Below are 27,055 nucleotides of genomic sequence, written 5' to 3' on the forward strand. Positions count from 1 at the left end.
ATGGGGAGAACACAGAGGCTCTAAAAAGCCCCCTGGTCTCCCTGCAGACTTACATCCAAAAAGAAATCTCCAGCAGCACACAAACATTCTCACCAAAGGGGCAAAAGAGAGCCAATTGGAGGAAAGGATTTCTCTTGGGTTTACACATTCTAAGGGGTGACAGGGAAGAAAAGCCTGGGCGCAGACACACACACACACACACATTCCTTTCTGATGGAAGGGTCAGACGCACATGTCAGGATGAGCCGGGGAAGACAGCCCTCTGGTGGGGGCACACTGGTGATGTCAAGGAGTTTAAATTCACATGTGCACCATGTGAAGAGAAGGGGTACATGCTCACCTCTTGCCTCCCACCAGACATCCTGTGGTGGTCTGTCTGGTTGCACTTTGTGGAGAATTCGTCCTTCTTCACAATCTTGAGCATTCACAACAAAGGAGAGGGAAATGAATCAGTCATGGCACCCCCACCAGCCAGAGCAATACGGTCAACCTCTCCCACACCAACATAACCCACATGCACGCAGAAGCCCAAGATGCCACTGAATCCTGGCCAGTCCAAAGAGGGGGGTCAGAGCCACCTGAGCACGCACTTCCTCCTCAGGAGACAGTGCATGTACGTTTGCCCAGGAGGACATCTTACAGCAGAAAAAAGGGACTGGTGCTTTCACAGTGTGTTAAGTAACACACATGCTTATTGGGGTGGCCATCTACCAAACTTTTATCAGAGAGCACAGTGTCTTATTCCAAGTTCAAGTTCATATTCTTGCAAAAAAGAAACCAGGGAGCATGGCAAAAACAACAACCCGTTTAAACTGAACGCAGAATCCATGAAGAGTCCGAGCAAGTACGTCTCTGAGGGGCTGCATCACAGCACCTGCACATTGATAACGCACCCCAGGGTGGGGCTGAGCCCCCACTTCCTCCCATGATCTCTACTCAGTGTGGACACAGGTCTGTAACTGGGAATACCACAGCCACTCAGCCAGCACTGTGCCCCGGCTGCCACTGAGACCAGGGGGGACAGAGGAGCCCTAGTTCCTTGTCTGCACACAGCTATACACCTATGGAACCCCGAGCGCTCACCTGGATGTGGCCATTGTGGGGCCCTCTGTGGCCATACATGCACTCCACCGTGGCAGACTTTCTCTCCATCAGGTGGACTCTGAACAAGGGCTTGAATCTCATTGGGTCATCCACATGAGGGTCGTGAGGAGGCAGGTACATCCAGCCAATGATGAACAGGCCATCAACCTACAGTGAGGAGAAAGAGCACAAGTCCACGCAAGGTTCAGGAGGTGGTGCTGGGGCAGAAGGTCCCACCCTACTCCATTCACAAGAACCATTCTCATCTCCATACTGCGGCCCCATGGAGGATCTCAGAGCTGGTGAGCATCGTGGTGCCCCACCTAGCACACCACAGCAAGCATGGCCCACCTACCAAGTGTCTGTTCATTAAAAAGCAGCTCTCTACTGCAAACACGGGTCCTTGACAGCACTGCATCCTAACTGAAATCTTCTAAGAGATTAGAACTTAAATGTTTTCACCAAAAAAGAAGTGGCCTATGTGTTAACCCCAGATTTGTGCACAGAGTGTATAAATACCAACCACCGAGAAGTACTCGTCATGCGCCTTACACTTCTACCTGCCCAGTGTTTCTCAATTAAGCTGAAAATAAAGAGAAATGTACCTGCAGCATTATCCACAACAGCTAAGATATGGAAGCAGCCCAAGTGCCCACCGACACCGATGAGTGGATAAGGAAGATATGGTATATATACACAATGGACATAAAAAAAAAAAAAAAAAAGAAATCTTGCCATTTGTAACAACATGGATGGAGCTAGAGGGCATAGTGCTAAATGAAAGAAGTCAATCAACAAAGACTAGTACTGTATGATCTCACTCGTATGTGGAATTTAAGAAAGAAAACAAACCAAAGTAGCAGAAACAGATAAATAGAAAACAAAGGATATTTTCCAGGGTGGGGGGCACGGGCGAGATGGGCAAAGTGTGGGGAAGTACAGGCTTCCAGGTGTTTGAGGAACAGTCATAAAAGTAAGACAGTGAGAACAGGTAACAAGTCAGCAGCTCTTGTGAGCACAGCGTACAGACTATGCCACATAGCTGAAACTCATATAATACCATGTTCAGCTACACTTCAGTAAAAAGATAAATTTTTAAAGAAAAAAATAAGCAAATTTTGTTTTAAAAATTGAAAAAAGTAGTTTAACTTTTGGAGCAAAACATTTGCAAGTTTTAGAGAGAACGGCCAGGTCTGAAGTAGGGGAACAGGCTACTGTTGATGCTAGAAAAAGGCCAAATAAAAAAATAAATAAAAAAAAAAGAAAAAGGCCAAATAACTCAGGATAGGAGGCACCTAGTCAGCATCTGACCCATCAGTGAAAATGGGGGGCTAGTTCTGGCATCAGAGACCCACACAGCACCCACACAGATGTCACGGGGGGCTGCTGCAGACCCAGTTCCCAGCAAGCTGCTATGCCTAGGAAGTTCTCCTGGCCTCAGGGAGACAGATGCAGACTGGGCCTCAGGCCGCATGCACCTCTATACTGCGGTGTAAGGACAAGGCCCACGTGCAGGGAAACAGCCACATTCTGTAAAGATACACACAGTACAAACAGATGAAAGGGCATGGGCCTGGGATCTGCTTTAAAATGCCTGAAAACCAGAGGCAAGGGAGGAGACCAGTGCTGTGGGCTTGCCATGCTCAACAAGGAGGGATTGTCAGCGCTGCTGTCACTCCTCCAGTGAGCGCAATGCGGTGGCAGGCAGACAGTGGCGGAGATGAGGTCAGAGCAGGAGTGGTCCCCAGGACGGCAGGCCGCACGCTCCCCAAGGCCAGAGGCCCTGCAGTCGGGGGAGCCCGGGTGCCTGCGGCTCGCTCCAGCTCACCCACTTCTGCAGCAAGCCAACCTGACGAGGCTGAGCTGGCACTGGTCTGCCATCTCCCCCTAATTATCCTCTTTCAGAAGCTGCAAAAAAAAAAAATTTTTTTTTTTTTTTACTCTATTAGTCATTGCCAGTAAGAAAAACAATTATCACTCTCCCTGCCTAAAGCATGGAAAGCAAAGCAGTCTGCCCACGCTGGGAGCAGTCTGGTTTGCCCTGCAAGAAACCTTTTAAATGCAAGGCTTTCCCCAGTGACGTTAAACATAAATACAAAGCGTGTTTCTTAATGGATGTTTCCACTGAATCATAAAGAATACGAAGCACTATTTATCTTTGTCCAAAACCCCACCTGGTGAGCGAAATACAGAGTGACAGAGCACCCAGAGCCTCCAAGTGGCCCATGTGAGGCAAGTTTTCAAGAGTCCACCCTGAGGCCATCCAGAGGCCCCAACATGCCATTTGTTAGATGCGCTTGTGAATGAGGCATGGACTCAGGCTTCCAGCCTACCACAGCTATATGCAACCAGAGGGAAGCAAGATCAGAACACCAGGGCTCCCTGAAGGCACCAGACTCCATTCACGCTACAGCAGCAGCTGCAGCAACATGGGGGCTAGACACCTGGACACCCCCAGTCCCAGGGCTTCTGCTCAGAGAGCACACAGCAAGCTCGAGGAGTAAGGAAGAGCCACACTACAGAGACCCAGAAAAGTGACACATCCTATGATACAGACGCCCGTAAAGCACCAAAAATGAGCAGCTACATTTCAAAACATGACAGGCAAGCAACTGAGCAGCATATAAAAATGAGACTGCAAGACTTTCCGCCTGCCTTGGACCCAGGGTCTTAGACCGAGCAGCCCTGCTGCTAACACCAGCTGTGAAGTCTGCACACATCACAGTTTAAGTGCTGCCTGAAGACACCAGGGAGCACACACAGTGGCCCCAAAACAAGGACCATGAGCCTGAAAAGAAGGGACAGGCTTGAGATGAGCCGAAGGGTACAGAGCGTCCCACCCCTTTGCCCCAGGTCCCTGACTGCTGGTGGCTGGGCAGAGGGGCAGTGGGGCGCTGGAGTCCCCAGGGCTGCCACAGAGACCAGGGGTATAGGCCAGGATCCCAAAGAAGCGGGGAACACAATGTATACAGCTCAGCCCTTGAGGCATCTTCTGGATCCTAACCCATGAGGGATTACAGATAGAGAAGCCAACCAGCCATGAGAGTCATCAGCGGTGTCCCTTCCCTGATAGGGGAAATGCAGGCTCTGGAGAGCAGGTGCCCAGGCTGTGGATGGGGACACCCTGTGGATGGGGCCACCAGGAATGAGATCAGCGCTCATTACACCTGGTCAGAGCAAGGCACTCTGTGACCCCAGGCCACAGAATAGGCACCTTCCTGGGGGCAGCATCCATGGCCAGATGTGCAGGCACCCTGGCAGCCCTACTGTCATGCCTGAAAATCCAGAGGAAAAAGGGAGACTGTAAACTGAACTGGAGGTCACAGACTCTAAAGGAACTTTGACTAATATTCAAGACAACCCAATACAAAGGAAAACATCATCAAAAAAAGAACAAAAAAATGAAGCCAGACTTACATCCTGGCCATCGTGGAGTAACGGGGACTGCTGTGAACACGAAAGTGACCCCGGACAGCAGGCCATGCAAGGCTGGGACCCCACAGAAGAGAAGAGGCGACCCTGCCAGAGGCACCTTCTAGACCAAGGCTCAGAGGGGGTCACGTGGAATTGGCAGTTCTGACCAGAGGGAACAGAGATCAGGATCCCAGGTGGCTGGTGAGGCTGGAGCATGAGGGTCAAAGTCCCAGAAAGGAGGGAGCTGTGCGAAGACAGAGCCCCAGGACCTGCTGAGGGGCCCAAGGCTGGCTGAGCAGCATGAGGGTCAATCCAGCTCCATGAAGCCAAGGATGGGGGTCCTCAGAGAACTCCTGGGAGGGTATAGAGGGGGGACCCCCAACACTAGGAACTTAAGACACAGAGCCATAGCACATCCCTACAAGACCTGGTGGTTGAGGACCATCTGACCAGCTTGACCTCATCTGAGGAAGAGAATTATCCAGCTGATAACTCCTTAACAACGTCTACCACTGCGGGAAAGAATAGGCAGCGAGAGCAACCAGAAACTCTGCTCTCAGTAGCAGCCTGGCAGGGAGGGCTCCTCATGGGACTGCAGTCAGGCTACTGTCAGCACAGAGCGCTTGCCTCCAAAGCAGCCCCTGCTCCCGCCGGGCAGGCTGTCCCCTCTGGTCCTCTTCTGCTGGCCCTGACCCCCCTTGTTCCCGGTACTCAGCTCATCAGCCCTTCTTGCCTTCGGTGAGCCTGATATTCAGAAGGTGGAGGGCAGTGCTTCTGGGGCTCAACCCTCAGGGTCAGTCTGCCTGTGATTGGATCCAGGCTGTGTATTTTTGGCAGGAGATCCAGAGAGGTGGGGCTGTGTCAGAGTCCCACTGCTGGTTAGTTAACATGGATCACCAGGATGGGCGCTGCTGGCCCCATCTCTCCCCAGTAAAGGCCCCTCTTCCTTCCCTGTCATCTGGATCGCTAAATAACAACCTCCAAGGAAGTCCACATCCTCTCTGGAACCTATGAGCATCACCACTGTCCATGGCAAAAAGAGGGTTTTACAGATGTGAAGGAGAAGCTCTTCAGAGGCTTCTGGGTCACCCAGGCAGGCCCTAAACGCCATCACCTGCACCCCCGTAACAGGGAGGCAGACAGGTCTGAGACACAGGAGGGGAGAGCAGAGGAGGACGGAGGCAGAGGCAGGAGGAGGGAGACCACAGCAGAGGGCCGCCTGAACCCCACAGCTGCTAGAGGCAGAAGGATGCTCCCCTAGAGTCTTCAGAGGGAGAGCAGTAGCCCTGCAACCTTGATCTCAGCCCAGGAATGCCGACTGGGGACGTCAGGCTTCCAGAAGAGTGACAGAATACATTTCTGCTGCTTTAGGCCACCTGGTATGTGGTCATTGGAATGTCGGCCCCTGGAAGCTAAGACAGTGAGTGTATGGGCTCTGTGGGGAGATGCTTCCAGATGGTAGAAACACGGTTTCCCACAAAGTGCCCACTGCTGTTTCTCCCACCCATCCGGGATGCTAACCTGACACCAGTATTATTGTGGTAGGTGAGAAAATATTTAAAACCAGGGCCTCACAGCCCCACTTTCTGACTTTGCTCTGAGGCTCCTGGTCCCGAGGCCAGGGTGCCTACTGTGTAACTCACTCTGACACAGCACGTCAGCATGCCTCCCTGGCTGCTAGATAGGTCTTACTCATAAGGTAAGCACTCATAAGCATTTGTGGAACAAAACAAGGCACACAGAGCGAGTCACAGCTGGGGTGTGCCTTGGGGCTCAGTGATGGGTCACCTGCTCCGATACCCCATGCGGCCCCGAGGGCCAGAGGGCCAGCATCCGAGGCTCCCAGGGCTCCTCATTTAGAACAATAAACCAGTGCACACCCCAAAACTAGAGTGTCCTGTGGGCGTGCACAAGGGCCTGAGGTGTCCAGGGAGCAGGGACCAGGATACAGGAGGAAAGACGCCCTTGTGCCAACTGGAGGCTCCTAACCACAAAGTCCAAGGATGCAACGAGAAGGCTAAGAACCAATTACAGAACAGCATGTGGCCCCTAATGATTGCCATGCCATCACATAGGCGACAGTGGGCTTGCCGCACTCCCAGACTTACCACCACATTCAACAATCCTCCGTAGGGCCCGATGTCCGGCTGCCACAATCCCAGAATGTGTCTGTATCGATGAAGCACTACAGGGAGACAGAGAAAAAAGAGAGGACTTGACACTGAAGGCAGCCAGTCTGCACTTCACAGGAACCCAGGGAGAGGATGAGACACGGAGCAGGGAACTGTGCACAAGGGACTCCTGGAGGCCGGGAACATAGCCTTGAACAGAAAAGTGGATTTCAGCAGATCTTTAAAAGTTTCTAAAGAATTCTAAGAAGGAAAATGTCCTTGAGAACCATAACAAAACAGACAACCAGGCTGCTTTGAAACCCAGCCCCTAAGTGATCAGTGCCAAAGACACTGTCTTGAAAAACAGAATGAGCACCCTTGTAAAGTAGTGAGCCCCCCATCAGTGATGGAATCAATGATTGAGACAGGTCCTTCCTAGGAATAAGGCAGACAGGGCCTAGATTCTTCTAATGCTGGGATACTGGCATCTGTATGTGACGTGTGTCTATAAAGCAACTGGACCAAAAACCACCACTATAGTGAAAGGCTTGCTCTACTGGGCACACAAACCCAACAGTCCTGTGCCAGTGACAGTACCACCTGTGACCTATGACAACACATTCAGTCAAATGTTATTCTTGGTGTATCTGTGAAGATGTTTCAGATTAAGATTAGTACTTAAGTCAGTGCAATGAGTAAAGCTGACTGCCCTCCCTAATGCGGTGGGCCTTATCCAATCAGTTGACAGCCTGGAAAGAAAAGGCTTTTCCACAAACAAGGAAAGTCTGCCTGTGTGAATTTCAACATCAGTCTTCTTTAACTTGGAACTTGAAACAGAAAGCAGCCCCTGGCTGCTTCCATGGCGTTGAGCCAGCCAGATTTCAGACTCTAATGACACCCTCAGCTCCCCTGGGTCCCCAGCTTACTGACAGCAGATCTTGGGACTTTTTAGTCTATATTAACTGTGGGATCCAATTCCTTACAATAAATTTATCTAAAGAAGCTGGCTCTGTTTGTCTGGCGAACCCTGGCAAATACATAGCAGGAGCCAGGGATGGGCCTGAGCACTGGAACTGCAGGATTACGCCATTCTGTGGGAAGGAAGCCCCAGCCAGCAGGGCCAAGTGGACACCGGAGACGGGACAGCGGCTACCAGGTCACCACTGGCTTTAGGGTACAGGGAATAGGATGCTGAGGCCAGAAGTAGGCCAGGCCTTTGAAGTATGCAGACAGCTGGCCGGCAAATACTGCCACCTGAGGTTTCAGCCTAGGCACACAGGTTTCCAGATGAGCGTGTACTGTCTCCAACCACCTGCCGTGCATCCTGTGTGCAATCTGATTCAGTTTACAAGTGGCACAGCAGGCAATCTGGTTATCTTACGGTCATACGCTGTTTTGTGATTAATAAACAAGCAAAAAAAAAAAAAAAGGGCAGATCAGAAACCATAAGCAAATAGTGAACTCCAGTGACAAGTACACTCAAGGATTTAGGGGTAAAATAAGAGAGTATCTAGCACTTACTTCGAAATGTATCAAAAGGTGGAATGATAGAGACAGACGGATGGACAGCTGCGTGATAATAAAGTGCTGCTGAGGGCTGTAGAATCTGGTGATGGTAAGTGGGTGTTTGCTCTATAATCCCCTCTATTTTTTTGGTAGGTTTTCAAAGATTCATGATAGAATATTGGAGAGTAAATAAATGGGCCCATTCAGCATGATGGCCATCCCCTCTTGTCTCCTCCTCCCCTAGTCCCCAGCTTGACTGCTTAGCAATGGTCTGGTTCTTTCCAAATCCATCTACCATCTTGGAGACCCTGGATGTTCAAAGAACATGAAAGACTCTTGGCAATTTTGAAGGGAGAGTTCCCTGTTTTGCTTTAAAAGCTACAGCTCTTTAAGGGTATCTGGGTGGCTCAGTTGGTTAGGCATTTGCCTTTGGCTCAGGTCATCATCTCAGGTCCTGGGATCCAGCCTTAAGTTGGGCTTCCTGCTCAGTGGGGAGCCTGCTTCTCCCTCTTCCTCTGACCCTCCCCATGCTTATGCTCTAATAGGTGATAAAAACTACAGCTTTTTTTTTTTTTTTAAGATGTATTTATTCATGAGACACACACAGAGAGGCAGAGACACAGGCAGAGTGAGAAGCAGGCTCCATGCAGGGAGCTCGACGTGGGACTCCAGGATCACGCCCTCTGTCGAAGGCAGGCACTCAACTGCTGAGCTGCCCAGGCATCCCCCACCCTTTTTTTTTTAAAGATTTTATTTATTTATTCATGAGAAACACGGAAAGAGAGAGAGAGAGAGGCAGAGACACAGGCAGAGGGAGAAGCAGGCTCCATGCAGGGAGCCCGACGTGGGACTTGATCCTGGGTCTCCAGGATCACGCCCTGAGCCAAAGGCAGGCGCTAAACCGCTGAGCCACCAGGGATCCCCAAGCTACAGCTCTTTGAAATAAAAACACCACCTCCCAGATGTCTGCTTAGAGTGGCAGGGTCTCTGGATGTATAAGCTCTGCACGTGTTAGAAAAATCACTGTGCCCCTCATGACTCTTGCTGACACAACACTGGCTCACTCAGCCTGAGACCACCCTCCAGACCATCCAAGAGAGAATCAGAGACCAGCACTGCCCACCAGGCTATGAGCAGGCAACCTCTGCACTAACCTCTGGGCAGGACAAGCCATTTCCTAATGCAAACGTACAGTCTGTGTTTTAGGAGATATACTTTAAAAAATACAACCATCTAGAATCAAGTCCAGCTTGAGCCCAGGGTGCCTCCAGACTGAAAGTGTCCACCTGAGTCACACACAAACACTCTGGGTGTCCACACCGGGAGAGAGGCCACATTTGGAGTCATCTGCTAATGCCTGGAGCCCTGCTGGGAAGGCCAGCCTCTTAGCAATACACGGAGTGTGCACGTGTTCATGCACTTTCCCTCATGCTCCCAGGGACCCTCAACCTGCCCCTGCACAGTCAGAGGACGAGCCTGGGATGAGATGTCCTGGTGCAAGGCACTCCCCAGACCCAAAGGGGCATCTCACCTGCAGGAAGACCCCCAGCTCACACAGAGCCTCCCCACAATGCTTCCAAACAGCCGCTGACCATGGGTCAGGAGAGAACAGGATCAGGTTACAGTCTGGGCAGGGGGCCTGAGATGGGGGGGAGGTGACTGCTTCAGACCCTTTGGGTGCTTTACTGTCATGGACATTAGGACACGGTAGAGCTTCAGTTCACATGCAGAAAGAGCCTCAACACGAGGGAATTCCATTACTCGTGAAAACCAAGAAAATGCTGCTGCTCCAGCCCCACAAAGCAGGACTCAGGTTTTTGTTTTTTTGTTGTTGTTGTTGTTGTTGTTCCCAAGGTCAATGTGGCCATCTTCAGAAAAAAACATAAGAAACCGTCCCCTGTTCCGCAAAATGGGAAACAATCTAAGCTGGCTACGGGACCTCTCCACCCAAGCACTAACGGGAAGACACCCTGTCCTCATCAGTGCCAGCGATTCTCATCTGCTAACAGGAAGGCCACTCAAGAAGGCAAGCGGGAAACTCCTGGCACGAGACAACACTAAACCCAAAAGATATGACTGTCCTGGGCGCAGCAGGGGGCTGGGAGCCGACTCTCTGCCGCACTGTCGCTGTTGCACACAGCTGCCGTGGCCTCACATGGGACAGCTGGCTCTCCACCAGCACGGCCATTGGGCGTTTTTAGACCACCACTCCTGACACAGCAGAGTAGGGGTTCCAGGTGGGGGTGCTCCCATATGTCCCTCCTGTCCAAAGCATTATCATAAAGGCAACTAATGTATCTCCTGTCACTTGCTAGTAGCTTCTGGTAAATTAAAACAAAATCGGAGGAGGAAACATGCCCAAACTCATATCGTAAGGCCAGAATGACCCTGATACAAGAGGGCCACAGAGGAAAGAGAATGACAGGCCAATATCCCTGATGAATGGGATGCAGAAATCCTCAACAAAATACAAGCAGATCACACTCAACAGTACATTAAAAGGATCACTAACCATAATCAAATGCAGTTTATCTCAGGGATAAATAAATGGTTCAATGTCCCACAAATCAATGTGGTAACACCACATTAACAAAAAAACAGATAAAAATCCTGTATCTTCTCAGTAGATGAAGAGCATTTGATAAAATTCAACATCTACTCATGATTAAAAACTCTCAACAAAGTGGGTCAAAAGAGGAAACATACCTCAACATAATAAAGGCCATATATGAGAAACCCCCAGCTAACACCATACTCGACAGAGAAAAGCTAAGAGCTTTCCTCTCCTAAGGCCAGGAAAAAGGCAGGGACGCCCATTCTCATCACTTGTATTTAACATAGCACTGGAGGTTGTAGCCTCAATGACCAGGCAAGAAAAAGAAGTAACAGGCATTCAAACTGGAAATGAACAAGTACAGCTGTCACTGCCTGCAGATGACTTGATACTGTATGTAGAAAACCCCAAAGACTTCATCAAAAACCCACCAAACTAATAAAGGAACAGTGTCAAGGTGCAGGACACAGAATCTACATTCAGACCAAGATGAGAAAGAACATTGCACAGGCTCTAAGAATTCAGCCAGGTGATGGGCAGGCTGCTGCCCTCTCTCAAAGGCACTTCCTGCTGGAGCCGCCTGCGCTCTCGAGGAGGAGCACCTTCCTGTTGCTATACTTGCCAGTGGTCTCCCCCTTCCTGAGGATGCCCCGTGTGCTCTTGGCAGACTGCACTCTGGAGGAGCCTTCCCGTCAGGCTCTACCTGTGCAGCCAGATGCCCTGTCATCCATGCCCAAATGTTCAAAGTCGCCTACCCATCTCCTCCCCAAGGGTGCACGATGTTCCATCAAACTTCTGTATCTACTAGAGCCATCTGGAGCACCGTCAGAATTCTAGGGGGGATCCTTAAAACCCAGAGCCCTGTGGTTACACAGTCACAATCAATTCACACACAAACACGTTAGCTATGTTGTGAACACAGTGCATCCCCGCAATGCTCCTAATGCCCTACATGGGACTTCCAAGAGTATCAGGCAACATGTGGCCTGATAGAATAAGCAAAAGTGATACAGCAAAAGCAGCTCATGTGGGACCACAAAGCTCCTCAAAGGTTATCCTAGGTAGGCTGACTTGCCTCTCCCCGGAGACAGTGTCTACACTCGGTCAATAGAGACCACAGAAACCAGGGTACCAGTAAACATGGGGTCTCAAGAGCTCCAGGAAAGGACAAGTGGATAAGGGAGACAAAAACAGTGTCAGGTCCCAAGGTCCTCACAAGCCAGCCGTCACAGTGGACATTTCTGGGAGGTTGGGCTGGATGAGGCACCGTTGCTCACTGACTGTTAAGTGGGAGGGTGGGTGTAGGTTAATCTATGACAAAATATGCTAGAGGCGACCTCAGAGAGGGTTCAGAAAGAACCCAATTCATGCCTCAGACTCCAGACCTGACCCATCCGACCCCCTTGACAGCCCAGCCAGCTCCTTACACCTGCTCTTATACACTGACAAGCGCCGTTGTTACTGGTCTCCATTTAAGCAGACGGGCTCTGGGCCTGATGATACGGAAAGAGGTGAGTGTTCTCAGGAGCTATGCACAGTTGTTGCACACACTCCAAAGCACGCTAACTAGGTCCAGGCATCTTCGTACTGGTGCCAGGATGGTATCCGAGCACCACAAGACCAGCAAGCACACTTCAGCTAAATGTCCACAATCTGACAGGAGTTAGAAGAGATCCTGTAAGCAACTCTATTTCCTCTGCTCCCATAGGTTTTGTTAGAAATTGTGCATCTAAGACTCAGGAGCGGGTCTGCTCCTGAGGGTGGAGGGTTCAGAAGGGTATGAGCAATAGCAGGGAACAGTGTGCTTCTAGGAACATAAAAACGCCCTTTAGTGTTAACAGACACATGTGATGTCTTCTTGACAACAGACACTCACTTTCCACCTGAGCTCAACCTAACAGAGCTAAGACTTGTATAATACAGTTCAGGGAAATTTCCAGACTCAAGAAATGCCAATCAAGAGGGGAATCAGATTATTTGCCAATCAGCAAATAATCAATTGCTTCTACTCACTCCTGCCCAGTGTTGAGTATCTTGTATAACATTTTTTAATTCACATATGCTATTATAATGTGATGAACTAATGAAATCTAGAAGCAAACCACTTACATTTAATTTTGGAGCAGAAGTGTTTTAAAGTTTCTACCCTGTCCTCTCCCCTCAGCCTCAATGAACGATAAGTATTAAAATGTCATCAACAGAGTGGTCTTGTTGGTACTATCCAAAAACCCCAAAGCTTCTGTGCAATCCCAGCCCATGTGTGTAGCCGACCCAGGGCCACAGCTCAGGTGTGGCCTCAGCTGTGGCTGAGCCACAGAGAACAACAAAGGTAAGAAAACAGCAAAAGCCAAGGAGGGCAGCTTGCTCTTCACACCCAAGCAGTCCTTGTGCCCGGAGTTAGAGGTCCCTCTCCATGCAGCTTCTCGGCCGTGCTCACCCGCAAAAGCCAAAGCCAGCAGGAGGTACGTACGGCAGGTGTAAACATCTCTGTACTCCATGTGCTCGTAATCGGGAAGAATTTTCATGAAACGTCCCGACTTCACGCGAGGGTTTATACCTGAACAGACACAGCAGGGAAAGGGTAAAGATGGCTCTGCTTCCAGGATGGTATGATCAGTTTCCATGACTTAACACCCTCCCTCACTGACAATGGACATTTCCCATTACATATGCAGCCCCCAAAACCTCAGGATGCAAGTATTTGCCAGGGATGGCCTGTCTTCGTTAACCAATGGAGCCACACCAGAAACTCATAATGGCGGGAAAGCTCAGGACCCTCCCTCTCGATGGCCACAGATCAAGCGAACAGATGGAGGTGGGAGACCCAAGGTTATGGCTGGGGGATATTTGGGGGACCATTTAGGGAACCCCTGTGCCTGACTGATCTCTCCCTTGTCTGGTCCACACCTGACGTTCTCCTTGATCATGTGCTGTCTGTGTGTGTTTTGTTTCTGATTAAGGGTGATGCTTGCCTGCCTCCTAACTCAGGCCTACTCACTTGAACCTATCTCTGCCAGGTACCAACCTTGATTTCTTTCCATCACCCATTCCAGAAGCTAAGCAATCTTCTCCTCGATAAGGCCTTCAGAGCAAATTCACGCACGCACATACACACACACACACAGTTCCTGCATTGTGAACACAAAAACTGAAGCTGCCAATGACTGGGGTGGATTCAGCACTTCCAGACACTGAATAAGGTAATCATTACCTGAGTTTTGCAACCATTTCTAAGGGGTCAAGATATCTCCAAATGTTCTTGTGTATACCAGACGCATGTGTGAGCGTGTTCACCTCACCCTGGCCTCATCCCCTCTCCCTCACCCCACTCCAGCTCACCCCCAGCCACTGCCCACCTGCCTGCCCACCTGTGTTCTTCGGGACAGCATAACTGAGTTGAGTGAGCTTCATGGGGGCCTTAGTTCCCACATCTGCCCCCACACCCGGGAGGTATTGGCACCTGCCTTCTTCCAGATGCTGTCTTGAATGCTTACTCAACTCCTACATAGAGAACTGTGCCTTCAAACTATTTTCAGATGATATTGTCAAATGACCTAACAAATTCAAGCAGACCAATGATAAAAACTTGAATACTAGATACTTCTAGAAACCAGCTGACTGTCCAAAAAAGCCAGGATATCTGTTTCATGTCACACACAGAGACTGCTGTGGACAGAATGGGGTCCTGCCCCAGCACTAATGCTGATAGCCAGAGTTAGTCCCTCCAGTTCCACACTCTGGCTGGATTAAGATACTGAGCTCTGGGCAACCATAGAAGAACCAAGGGTGGAGCCAGGGCCATGTGGCACCCATAGAATGGAGGACAGGAGACAGGGGGCAGAACTAGCTTTCTGCTTCTGGAATCTGGGCTTTGCAAGGTTCAAAGCAGTATTGTTCCGGCTGCGGAGATGAGAAGACAGGAAGGGATAAGGCTTTCGGGATATATGACTGCTAGGGCCCCCTAGACCCACGTCCCATGACACTTGTCTTTCTAGGCTGGTAGAAAGTGAAGCAGAAGCAAAAGAAGAAAGCCAAGTCTGAGTACCCACAGAGAAGGAGGAGCTGGCAGGTCGTCAGCAGTGGGGGCCAAGGCCAGGGATCAGGAGGGTGTGGGGGGTGAGAGGGCACAGCTGAGCTGTGCATGTCATGAGCACCCTGGCACCCCAGAGGAAGGTCCATGAAGAACCTCCAGCTTGCTGATGGAAAAGCTCCCCAATGTGAGCACAAATCCTAACTCAGAACACCAACCACCTCACAAACCCAAACTGCCACGGATCACAGTGTGGACAGAAGGAACTAACAGGATGACGACGACATCCGCCACATCCAAGGAGGAAGCACTGCCAGTGCCTCCCACCGAGCCAGCTCTACATGGAAGCTCCATGCTCCCCTGCAGCCATGTGAACGAGGGACATCTCAGAGGAGAACCTGAGTGACAGACCCGCTAAGAACGGGGACATGGAAAGGCAGCAGCCCATGCCCCCGACCCTGGAGGAACTTCCAGGGCTTCCACTGGCTGTCAGCAACCTGCGTCCTTCTGAGTCCTGAACCAGACATGTTCCGTGTAGACTGAGGTCTCAGCTCCCAGGTCTGAGCACCCTCGAAGGAGCACTACCGGCTCTGCTTTCAATGGAGAACATTTCCAAAGAATGTGAATCTACCAAGAATCTAGCAAGATGGATTTAAGATGAAACCTTAAGGCCCTTTTAAGAGCAATAAACAGTCTACTTTAGGCCAAAGAGAACTGGGTCACCGTCTTACTCCGCTCTTTGATCCCCAGCCCTGGGGAGCTAATATTGCCCAAGGCAGCCACTGAGGGATGAACCCACAAGCTTCTCCCTGTGGCTCAGTGCTGGGCCGCAGCTCCTGAGTGGTGTCAGGCTAACAGCGATCTTCACAGCCTCACTACAGGAAGTGGGGTCTGAAGACTCGACTCCACTTGGCAATAGGAGACTGCAGGGCAGACAGAGCCCCAGAAGGGGGACCTGGGGTGGGGCTGCAGGGAGGCAGGGTCTGAGGAGGCCAGCCCCGCTGGCCAAGGAAGCCTGCGGGAACGGCCAGACTTCTCAATGAAGCTGCTGTCCACGTGCCCAGAATCCAGACAAAGGGATGCCTCTGAAGCACCCCAGGGTTGTTTTCCATACAGCCACGTTTCTCAGATCTAATGGTCTTCAGCACCTAACAGAAGAACCTGTTTCACACCATTACCTGTGAAAAAGAAAGACGAGACACCCCCAGAGACAAAGAAAAGGCCCCCCACCCTTAGTGCTGCAGCTATCAGCACTGTCCATAGTGCATCAGCTACAACACCGGGGATCTGAGGAGGGAACGAGGGCTGGGGGTCCCATTCTTTGAACTCCTATCATGGGTGCTCGTTCTGCCTTTGGAACAAAGGGGACCACGGATGGCAACAGGGTCACTTACGCTTGGCATAGACATCTCGACAAGACACGCCGGTGATGTCCAGCTTCCGCAGGTTCTCACAAACGCCATACTCTGCAACAAGAAACATTGTTGGAGATCAGAGTCAAAAAGTCACAAGACCACAGAAACAGACAGACCAACAGAAGGGAGGGAAGGAGGAGGGGAAGGAAGGTGCAAGCTGAAGTCTTGGCCCTGTCTTCCCAGGCAGAGTCTTTCCCTTGCTGGGGAGATTTTGTGGGACTTCCACATACCGTCAGCACCCGCACTCACCAGTAAAGCCATTATTCTATGTTTAGACCACATGTGACAAAACAACTATCTGCACTATTCTGATAAGCTCTAGAAACCTAATCGCACAAAACTACAGTCAGACAATCCCCAGCTTATGAAGATGGCACAGCACAAACTCAGCAGTCCAGAAACATGTTTCCGTGGAAATGAGATCATTCTCGGTGTCAGAGTCCCATGAAGTCCCCCTGAACCTGCACTGGGGCTCACCATGCTACTCGTTCCATTAAACAAAAATACAGGCCCGTGATGGGAGACCAAGTGAAAGCCTGGAAGGAGGAGCTGCACACTCACGTCCCTCTGGCACCAGGGCCCCTAGACCCCAGCCAGCAACAGAAATCCTTGATACCCTCTCTGCCTCCCCATCCTCGCCTGGCTGACCACACCATCCTGCTTCTTCCTCCCCATCCCTACCCCAACCCACTTTTCTAAGTGACCCACCGCAGCTTTCCAGTGGAAACCTCAGGTCCTAAGGGTTGGGTCCAGCAGGCTTTGCAAGGAAAGCATGTACTGAACTAACAACCACAAATCCAAGACTGCCAGCAGGCCAAGAGCTACAGTGATGTCACATGCCTGGTACCAACCTTTGCATGGGCCAGGCACCACTGCATTTGACCCTACTGGCAAGCCTGAGAGAGCTGCTACTGTCTTGTCTGTTTCGGTGAGGAGAAATCACAAAGAGAGGCCCGTAGCTTGCACAAAGGACCAGAGTTTGTGGTGCAGGACCCCCAGCTGAAGCCTAGATGGGGTGCCTTATTATGGTAGCACAGCCCTAGCATGGAGTGTGCTCAGCGCCCCCCTGCCCAGGCCCTCACGCAATCCCCACCAGGACTCTCCCTGTGCTCCTCCGGGGTGCAGGTGTTCAGCTGGGGCTTCACAGGACAGCCACCTCTGTGATCAGCACTACACCTCCATTATAGGAAGGGGCGCCAAGGCTGGGCAAGGCTGGCATCTCGGCAGTCCACCTGAAACGTGTACTGATGAGGTATGGCCAACAGTGGCCGAGGGTGGTCCCTTCATCACGTCTCTCCTGATGGTGCCTAAATCCTCCCACGGTCTAATCTGTTTTTTTTTTTCAACAGAATGGATGGTATTAGCCCAAATGCTTCTGTGAACTGACAGGTTTCCCACAGTACACCAAGTAAAGCTCCAGATGCACACAGAGGGGAGAAGGTATTTGGGGCGAGGCACCTGCTCAGCAATGTCTCTCCCGACAGGGCCTGCCTGGAGGACACCTGCTTTTCTCTTCCTCCTCTGCTGATGAACAGACATGAAGTTAAAGACTCTTAAGCCATAAAATCATGGCCTTGCTCACTATTGGGCAGAAAAATAAAAAGTATATGTTTTATCCTGCTGCCAAGAAGAATACGGACTCCATTGTGGAGGATAAGGCAAGTGGTAGGAACCTGTGAGGACAGATGGATAAAATATGCTGTCTGTAGGGATCCCTGGGTGGCGCAGCGGTTTGGCGCCTGCCTTTGGCCCAGGGCGCGATCCTGGAGACCCGGGATCGAATCCCACGTCGGGCTCCCGGTGCATGGAGCCTGCTTCTCCCTCTGCCTGTGTCTCTGCCTCTCTCTCTCTCTGTGACTATCATAAATAAATAAAAATTTAAAAAAAAAAAAAAAAAAAAAAAAAATATGCTGTCTGTGAATCTAGGGAAAGGACACAGCAACACCTGCCTGCAACACAAGTCTCAGCATCTGAGAGACCACCACTTATCAAAACCCCTACAGGACACCCCACGGACCAACTGAATGGGTCCCCTCCCCCCAAGTCAGAACACACTGAAGCAACTGGTCTACCCTGCTCTCACTAAGGGCTCTGTTCATATTCTCTATCTTCACCATCTCCTGCTGGCTCTGCGATGTCCATGACGGCCACGTGGCTTCTCCTGAAAGTCCCTGGTCAGCGGTCACGACTTTGTCTGGCTCTCTTTATTTTTTTTTAAAGATTTTATTTATTTATTCATGACAGATACAGAAAGAGGCAGAGACACAAGCAGAGGGAGAAGCAGGCTCCATGCAGGGAGCCTGACGCGGGACTTGATCCTGGGTCTCCAGGATCACACCTCAGGCTGAAGGCAGAGCTAAACTGCTGGGCCACTGGGGCTTCCCTGCCTGGCTCTCTTTAAAGACACTTTGGCTTTCTCTTGTGCAAACAATGCACTTCAAAATTGTTACTGCATAACAAGGTAGAGGCTTCAGTTTGTTTCCAGGTGGTTTTGAAAGGACAGCTCCCCTTCTCGATTCCAGCATGCTACTGCTGCAGGCGCTGACAGACAAGGAAGAAAGAGTCTCTTACTATCTCGTTGACAAAGTGCTGTGACAGTGGGGAAGAGGTCTTCTCCTCTGAACTGCACTTTTTTAATATGTGTGACTCTCAGTGCCAGTGGTCAAGTATGGGGCGCCTGAAAATGCATCCAGGCGTGCTCCTGAGGCTGATGCACCTGGAAGACCATAGCCAGGCCTTTGTGAGGCATTGGTATTGCTCCTTAGGCATTTCTCTGGGCCCAGGCTGCTGACCTGCCCTCTGATTTTTGTTATCAGAGTCCAATGCACACTCCAACCTGACAGTAACAATGCTTCTAAGTGGCTATGAGGATTTTAGCCAGGATGGCCAGCTCATCATAAATTTCTGTCCACTGCGTCAAGAAATGGTATTGCTCATATGGCATAGGATGTGAAGTTGCACAGGCAGATAAAGCATCCACAAAAACACCATGAACAATCAGGAGAAAAGCAAAATTAGGATGTAGTGCTAATAAATGGAGCAATTTTTAGTAGGTTTTCCTTAATGTTCCCAAAAGGTCACAATAAAGGCACCAAAGAAGAATAATGTCATTTTTACCCAACTGTTCCTACAAGAACTGTCTGGTATTTTCCACCTGACGGGAAAATCTTTTTTTTTTTTTTTTTTAAATAGTAGCTAAGAACAGTGCCACATCCTCTAATTGTTCTATAAACGTTCCCGTAAGTCATCAAGGGAAACTGCTCTTAAAATAACTTTAAGGTGGGACACCTGGGTGGCTCAGTGGTTGAGCGTCTGCCTTTACTAGGGGTGTGGTCCCAGAGACCTAGGATCGAGTCCCACATCGGGCTCCCTGCATGGAGCCTGCTTCTCCCTCTGCCTGTGTCTCTACCTCTCTCTCTCTCTCTCTCTCTCTCTCTCTCTGTCTCTCATGAATGAATAAACAAAATCTTTAAAAATAAATAAATATGTAACTTTAAGGCCGCACTCACCAGTACCATGTATCTTTCCTTCTAGAAAAACCACCAAGTGTGAACTCTACCATTTGGCACAAATCCTGTCTCTGATGACTAAAAGCTAGCATACCACACTGTGCTGCCTACAGATGCTTCCCAAGTACTGGATTTGGTGTTACAGGCTGTCAATTCAAAAAGTTTCCTTGGGGGCGCCTGGGTGGCTCAATGGGTTGGGTGTCTGCTTTCGGCTCAGGTTGTGATCCCAGGGTCCTGGTATCAGGTCTCACATAGGGCTCCCTGTGGGAACCCTGCTTCTCCCTCGGCCTCTGTTTCTCATTAATAAATGAGTAAAATTTAAAAAACAAAAACAAAACAAAAAAACGGTTCCTTGATGGGGCCCCTGGAAGCTCATTTGGTGGAGCATGTGACTCCTCATCTTAGGACTGTGTGTTCAAGCCCCATGACAGGTGCAGAGATTACCTAAATAAAAATTAAAAAAAAAAATCCCCGCTAATCTATTATAAAAAAGAGCTTAAACAATTCTTTTTTGAAAGTGTTTACTCTGAAATGAAAAAAAAAAAAAAAAGGCTGAGAAAGGAGAAAAATGAGTAAGCTGGACTTGAGGAAATTTCTAAAATGAAACGGTCCTGCTGTGGAGAACAGTATGGGAACACAGAACTACCGTAGGACCCAGCTCTCATTCTGCTATGGCAGGGCTCCCAAGGAGTTGGAAGGGGGGACTCAGGTATTTCTGCACCCGTGCTCTCAGCAACAGCCTCCACAATATCCAAAAGGTGGAAGCAATCCCAAGTGTCTGCTGGCAGGTGAACCCATAAACACAACATGGTCCATCCACCTGATGGAATGTTATTCAGCCTTAAAAAGGAGGTACCTGCTGCAGTATGGATGAACCTTCGGGACATCGTGCTCAGTGAAATAACTGGGACCCCACAAACAAATACACTGTGTCCTGACAATTCCATGAGGTCCCTGGAAGCTGGGGTGTAACCAGGACAGAGCTGTGCGTGGGCAGGATGAACAAGTCCTAGAGGTGGACTGGGGGCAGGTGGGAAGGGAGAATGGTTGCACAAGTGAATGTACTCAATATCACAGGACTGTACACTTAAAGATACTCCATAGGGTTAATTTTTATTGTATGTATATCCTCATAAGAAAAAAATTAAATTACCACTTCAAATATTCCAATCAAAAAATTTCCAAAAAGCTATTTGAAAAATGTTTTGCCAAGAGGGAAGAACAGGGTAGTACTTTGGCTCTCGAGTCAAGTCAACATGTAAGCCTCTTATGATCTAACTGCCTGGGGCTGCCAAGTGCTCCTCACTGTTTCTTGTCCAAGGAGCCCGGGGATGTGTGAGGGGTTCTAGTGAAAACTGTCCTCACAGCACATTTCTGATCATGCATAACTCTGATTAGTTTCTATGGGGGGAGTCGGTTAGAAGTTTCCTCTCTCTCCCTCCCTGCTTCAGAACCCCACAGACACACCTCAGCTTGAGGCCCCTTCCCTGGAAGAGAAGGTGAAGACCCATGACTGACATATGCACACATGTCGGAGCAGAATGTGGCAAAGAAAGTGAGCACTAGTCTCCTGCACACTGCATCGGTACTGAGAGGCTGCCAGAGGGGACCTGGTCCCATTCTCCAGGTAAATGCGAAACTAGACAGGCACAGCACTAAGACGCTACCTGCAGCAAGTTGGTGAGCATACAAGATAAAATTTTTTTTTTAAGATTTGTTTATTCATGCTAGACATAGAGAGAGAGAGAGGCAGAGACACAGGAGGAGGGTAAGCAGGCCCATGCTGGGAGCCTGACGTGGGACTCGATCCCGGGACTCCAGGATGGCGCCCTGGGCCAAAGGCAGACGCGAAACCGCTGAGCCACCCAGGGATCCCCAGCATACAAGATAAATCTGGTTCTCTCTCAACCCTGGAGAGGTAGATGGCAGAGATGGGAGTCCACAGGCCTCACAAAAGCATGGAAGAGTCTTAGGTAGAAAAGCAACATGGACAGAGACTCCACAGCAGACCTTTTTTTTTTTTTTTTTTAATGATTTGGGACGCCTGGGTGGCTCAGCAGTTGATCCCGATGTGGGACTTGATCCCAGGACCCCGGGATCACGACCTAAGCCAAAGGCAGACGCTCAACCACTGAGCCACCCAGGTAACCCACACTTTTACTTTTGAGGCTTAAAAAAAGTCAAAGGAAGGGGCAGGAGCTGGTGGGAGAGAGGACCTCCCCGTCCTTTAAAAAAAAAAAATAATAATGTACCAGATCTGGAAAAACACTCTGCAGCAAGCTTATTTTAGGATGGGAAGACTGTAAAACCCAAAAATTGGACATAACCTACAGGTGTCTCCTATTAAACACCTGGACTATTTGGGAGGCTAAACAATTCTCCAGGATGGCTGAAACTGCCTACAGGATTAATGTGACTCGTTCTCAACCAGTTCAGTTCAAAGATAAACAGTCTCTGTGCCAGTGAATGCTGTGAGTAGCTGCACTCTTCCAGCGTGAAGACTCTGACCCCAGTCCAGCTCCCATGACATGCACCTGCTGGCCAAGGGACACCCACTCCAGCTAAGGCCCATCTGTCACCCTGAGACACCCACCCTTCCTGAGTGTGTGCACACCCACTGTCCCACCACCCATGTGTGAGACCAGGAAAGAAGCCTGGAGCCTGACTCTGCCATCATCCGCCCCTAGAACGTTGTCTAGGGTTTCTGACCCTTCCTGCTCCTTGGCTAATACTCCACACACAACACAGGCCTGGCCCTGCTCCGGTTTACCAGCCTCTCCGTCGCCACCAGGTGGACAGTGATGGGATCGCTGGCAAAGGATGCTGACTCATGGGTTCCAAACCCTGCCCATCTCAGGAAAGGGCCTTCATTTTCCAAGAGGACACTTGTTCCTCTGCAAAGTCCCAAAGACACCTTTGTGTTTACATGCCCTTTAGAGCCAGAAAGACAAACCCAGAGCCTCAAATGCATTATGTAATCATTTTATAAACACAGGAAAACAGTAACAATGGCAGTGCCTGGTCCTCTAACAACCAATCCATTCTTTTTGGCAAGTACCAGTGTCTGTCTAATTAAATATGGTTGGGGGAAATCTTTACTGGATGTTCTCTGGGTACCAGGCTTACTTTCTAGCTTACTTTTTTAAGTTTGAAAAAAAGGAGATCTGAAAAATGCTCCCCTATGAGGCACCACTGTCTACCCTTTCCTCCTCGGTAAGGGAAAGGAAGAGGTTTCTCTATAAAGCAGCAAACGAGATTCATTTTGGAAAAAAAAAATATAGAAAACTGCAGTCCTTTCAAGTGGCAAAGTAGAAGAAAAAGATAAAGGTTTTCCCTCAAGTTCTGAGATCCTGCTCTACATTCAGGAAGGGGGCTGGCTTCCCCTTTTTGTGGTTAAGACACATGCATTACTACCATGTACAGTTTAACCACCTGCCAACCTGCCCACCCCACCATCAAAACCAGTGGGCTTAGCAAGGATCCACTTTACAGGAATCATAAAAATCCCCAAAGCCAACCTTAAAACGAACAACTTGCCCAGTTCACCTCTTCCCAAGTCGACCCTCCAATTTCAGTTGTATTAACAACAGCTTCATTTCTCACATTTCCCATCACCATATCATATAGGACAGAAACTGTATTTCCCTCTGCTTGCAAAAACAGAATTAATACTGGTTTTTAATCCTCCATTTCTGTCATAAAGATCACACATTATTGGAAAAGGATTATTCCTAATTATGAAGGAATTTAAACACATTTTAGACTTAGATCAAAATATTATGCAAATATCATTCTATGCATCAAAAAACTTACCACAAGGAAAGAAATGGGGAAATTATATATTATAAATTTAAAACCTGACACTGACAGATACTGACCCGAATATATGAATTCCTTGTCTGAGTACTTCTAAATATTAGGGACACCTGGGTGACTCAGTGGTTGAGCATCTGCCTTTGGCTCAGGTCATGATCCCAGAGTTCTGGGATAGAGCCCCCCCACCCCCAATCGGGCTTCCTGTAGGGCACCTGCTTCTCCCTCAGCCTGTCTCTGCCTTTTTCTCTGTGTCTCTCGTGAATAAAATATTTAAAAATTTTTAAATATTCCTAACTCAGTGTGGAAGGGGAAAATACACGTATGAGCGTTTCCTTTGTTTCTAAATTTGCCTTTTGTTATTATTTGAATATTTTTATTTAAAACCGTGGTCTGAACATAGATTTCAAAAATCACTGAGTAAATGGTGAAGTGTTAATGAAGAAAAGCCTCGTCAGGGTCAAAGGCAAAATAACTCACTTGGCTTCTACCCTCAGAAGTCTGAGAAATGATGACTTATTTATAGCCCCACATGCAAGTAACTGCAGGCGGCCCGCAGCCAAAGGAGTGATGCATCAAAAAAAGTGTTTACCCTCACCCTGGCCTGTGCTCGCCCCAGAGGCTGGGCATGGTTCAGTTGGTTTCCTGTGAGACGATAAATATCACCTAGTTGTTCTGTGCTCACCCCAAAATCAGAAGCACAGACTTAGCTTCTCACTAGCAACCTTTCACCTGTCCAGAGATATACCACTAGAAAATATTTAATCCAAAAGATCCAGCACACAGTGGGCTACAAAGGCCAAAGTTCTATAAAAATAACTGATTTATTGCTAGGACACTGGAAATTGTGAGCTTCTGACAACATATTATAAATAGAGCTACCCCGTTTTAAGTTTCTAGTGCTACCCCACACACACCTTCGCCCCATGCAAATTCATCCAATCATTTTAGGAAGGGCTCTTAAACATGCATACATTGGCTGCACCGTGAAAAGCCAATCATGGTCCCAAATTCTTTGAAGCGATAAAACACAGGTGTGATATTCTCTTTCCCACTCCCATTTTTTGTAGCTTGTTTATTGCTCTGGAAAATCCAATTATCAAAAGACAGAGAGCAAATATGTAAACATGCAATTCACTAGTTTTATTCATCCTCCCAAGACACGAAAAACTGGAGCCACCATTATACCCATCAGGACTGGATGGGACACAGAGGTTCCAGTTCCAAGACACTTAAGAGGCTAGGACAACTCACCTCCTCAACCAGCCTGAGATTTGGCCTCCTGCTCACCAAGGCTGGGGGGCTTTGGTCCTTACCTAAATGTACTTGGGGCATTGGCCTTCTCAACACTCACCTTAACCCAATCTAGTTTAGGAAAGATGAAACTTGGAAGCTAAAAGAAGCTCAGACTCACCCCATATATGACTGTTCTTATACGTAGAATGAGACAACCCTAAGGGACATCTATAAATACCATATGGGGTCGCCAGCCAACCGATTTTTGACATAGATGAGCTAGAAATCGAAGCTACCAGAATGAACTACTGAAACTGAAGACCTAGTGACCATCTTCATAACCTTTGGATGAAAATCATTCCTTAGGGGCCGTGGCTCAGTGGTTGAGATCCTGCCTTCAGCTCAATTCATGATCCCAGAGTCCTGGGATCAACTCCCACATAGGGCTCCCTGCAAGGAGCCTGCTTCTCCCTCTGCCTGCGTCTCTGCCTTTCTCTCTCTCTCTGTCTCTCATGAATAAATAAATAAAATCTTTTAATAAAATAAAAAAAAAATAAAATCAGAAAGAAAGAGGAAAGAAAGAAAGAAAGGAAGAAAGAAAGAAAGAAAGAAAGAAAGAAAGAAAGAAAGAAAGAAAGAAAGAAAGAAAGAAAGGAAGGAAGGAAGGAAGGAAAAGAAAGCCAGCCTGCCCTGGTGGCTCAGTGGTTTAGCACCACCTTCAGCCCAGGGGTGATCTTGGAGACCTGGGATCGAGTCCCACATCGGGCTTCCTGCATGGAGCCTGCCTCTCCCTCTCTCTGTGTCTCTCATGAATAAAAAAATATAAATCGAGGGGATCCCTGGGTGGCGCAGCGGTTTGGCGCCTGCCTTTGGCCCAGGGCGCGATCCTGGAGACCCGGGATCGAATCCCACATCGGGCTCCCGGTGCATGGAGCCTGCTTCTCCCTCTGCCTGTGTCTCTGCGCCTCTCTCTCTCTCTCTGTGACTATCATAAATAAATAAAATTTTAAAAAAAATATATATATATATATAAATCGAAAGAAAAGAAGAAAGAAAGAAAGAAAGAAAGAAAAGAAAGAAAGAAAATCATTCCTTAAATCCAAAATATGTAAATTTGACCAACATTGTAACTTTCAAAAAAGTCATTACAAATGAGGTTAAATTGTAAATCACTAGAGGCTACTAAGGAAATGTCTTGCAACATATTAAATCTATCTGGACTAAATAAATAAAGCCCAAAAATCAGTAGAAAAAAATATAGGGTAGAAAGTGGGCAAAAGATTAAGGATAAAAAAGTAAGAAAAATCCAAATTGCCAATAATGATATTTTTAATTTATTTTTTTTAAAGACTTTATTTATTTGACAGAGCACGCAAGCGGGGGGAGCTGCAGGCAGAGGGAGAGGGTGAGGCTCCCACTAAGCAGAGAGCCCGATCCCAGGACCTGGAGATCATGACCTGAGCCTAAGGCAGATGCTCAACGGACTGAGCCACCCAGGCACCCCTAATAATGATATTTTTTTAAATGTGCATCCTCACTAGTTATCAGGCACATGCAAATTAAAATATATAAATATGGATCGTTTGGAGTAGAGAGAATTGAGCAGATACTGGATTAAAGGAGGTAACCTAGAGTAGCTGGACCAGAAATGACAGCTGCTTTGTGATAACATGATGCATATTAAACATTTGCATGTCACCTTTTCTGACTTTTCTGTTCATGCTCCAGTATCAGGAGAGAAAGCAGCTAAAATCACTACCGGAATAACCAGGCAGTAAAAACTGCAGAGCTCACAGCCCACCACCCTGCAAGCACTACTTCTGCATGTAGTCTATCTGCATTCAAACAGACATAGAGATTGTTCACTATACACTGTATTTAACAGAAAAAAAAATAAAAATAAAGGTAGGAACAAAGTGTGGTCTCTTCAAATTATGAACCACCACATAGCATTTAAAAAGACTGAACAAGGGCAGCCCTGGTGGCTCAGCGGTTTAGCGCCGCCTTCAGCCCAGGGTATGATCCTGGAGACCCAGGATCGAGTCCCGCGTCGGGCTCCTGCATGGAGCCTACTTCTTCCTCTGTCTGTGTCTCTGCCTCTCTCTCTCTCTCTCTCTCTATCATGAATAAATAAATAAAATATTTAAAAACATAAAAAAATTGAAAAATTTTTTAGAAACTAAAAAGGTAAAGGGATCAAAAGCAAATAGAATATTGGGGATGACTAGGAATATGTATTTTTTACTACTTTTGTCTTTTTTTTTTTTTAATTTCTCACAATTGAAATGTTCCTAGTATGTCTGCCTTGGTGGACAAGATCCATCATTTCTAATGTCACATTGTCTCTTGACTCGGGAAAGCTGAACTGAGAAGTGCCCCAGCAG

At 48.5% G+C, this 27,055-nt stretch overlaps 1 protein-coding gene across 2 annotated transcripts in view; it reads right to left on the bottom strand.

The window, feature by feature from the left end:
- FBXO31 (F-box protein 31) overlaps window positions 1-27,055 on the bottom strand; it is a 44,701-nt gene that overhangs the window by 15,147 nt on the left and 2,499 nt on the right. The window contains exons 2-6 of one of the 2 annotated variants that reach the window (XM_077891070.1): window positions 16,093-16,164; window positions 13,139-13,225; window positions 6,606-6,682; window positions 1,084-1,251; window positions 341-415 (exon numbers count right to left, since the gene is read on the bottom strand). In XM_077891070.1, coding sequence (XP_077747196.1) covers window positions 341-415; window positions 1,084-1,251; window positions 6,606-6,682; window positions 13,139-13,225; window positions 16,093-16,164 — 479 coding nt within the window. The remainder of the gene's footprint in view (window positions 1-340; window positions 416-1,083; window positions 1,252-6,605; window positions 6,683-13,138; window positions 13,226-16,092; window positions 16,165-27,055) is intronic. The other variant, XM_077891071.1, reaches the window with a different exon arrangement.

The sequence above is a fragment of the Canis aureus genome, chromosome 3 (assembly GCF_053574225.1).
Source record: "Canis aureus isolate CA01 chromosome 3, VMU_Caureus_v.1.0, whole genome shotgun sequence".
Taxonomy (NCBI): Eukaryota; Metazoa; Chordata; class Mammalia; order Carnivora; family Canidae; genus Canis; species Canis aureus.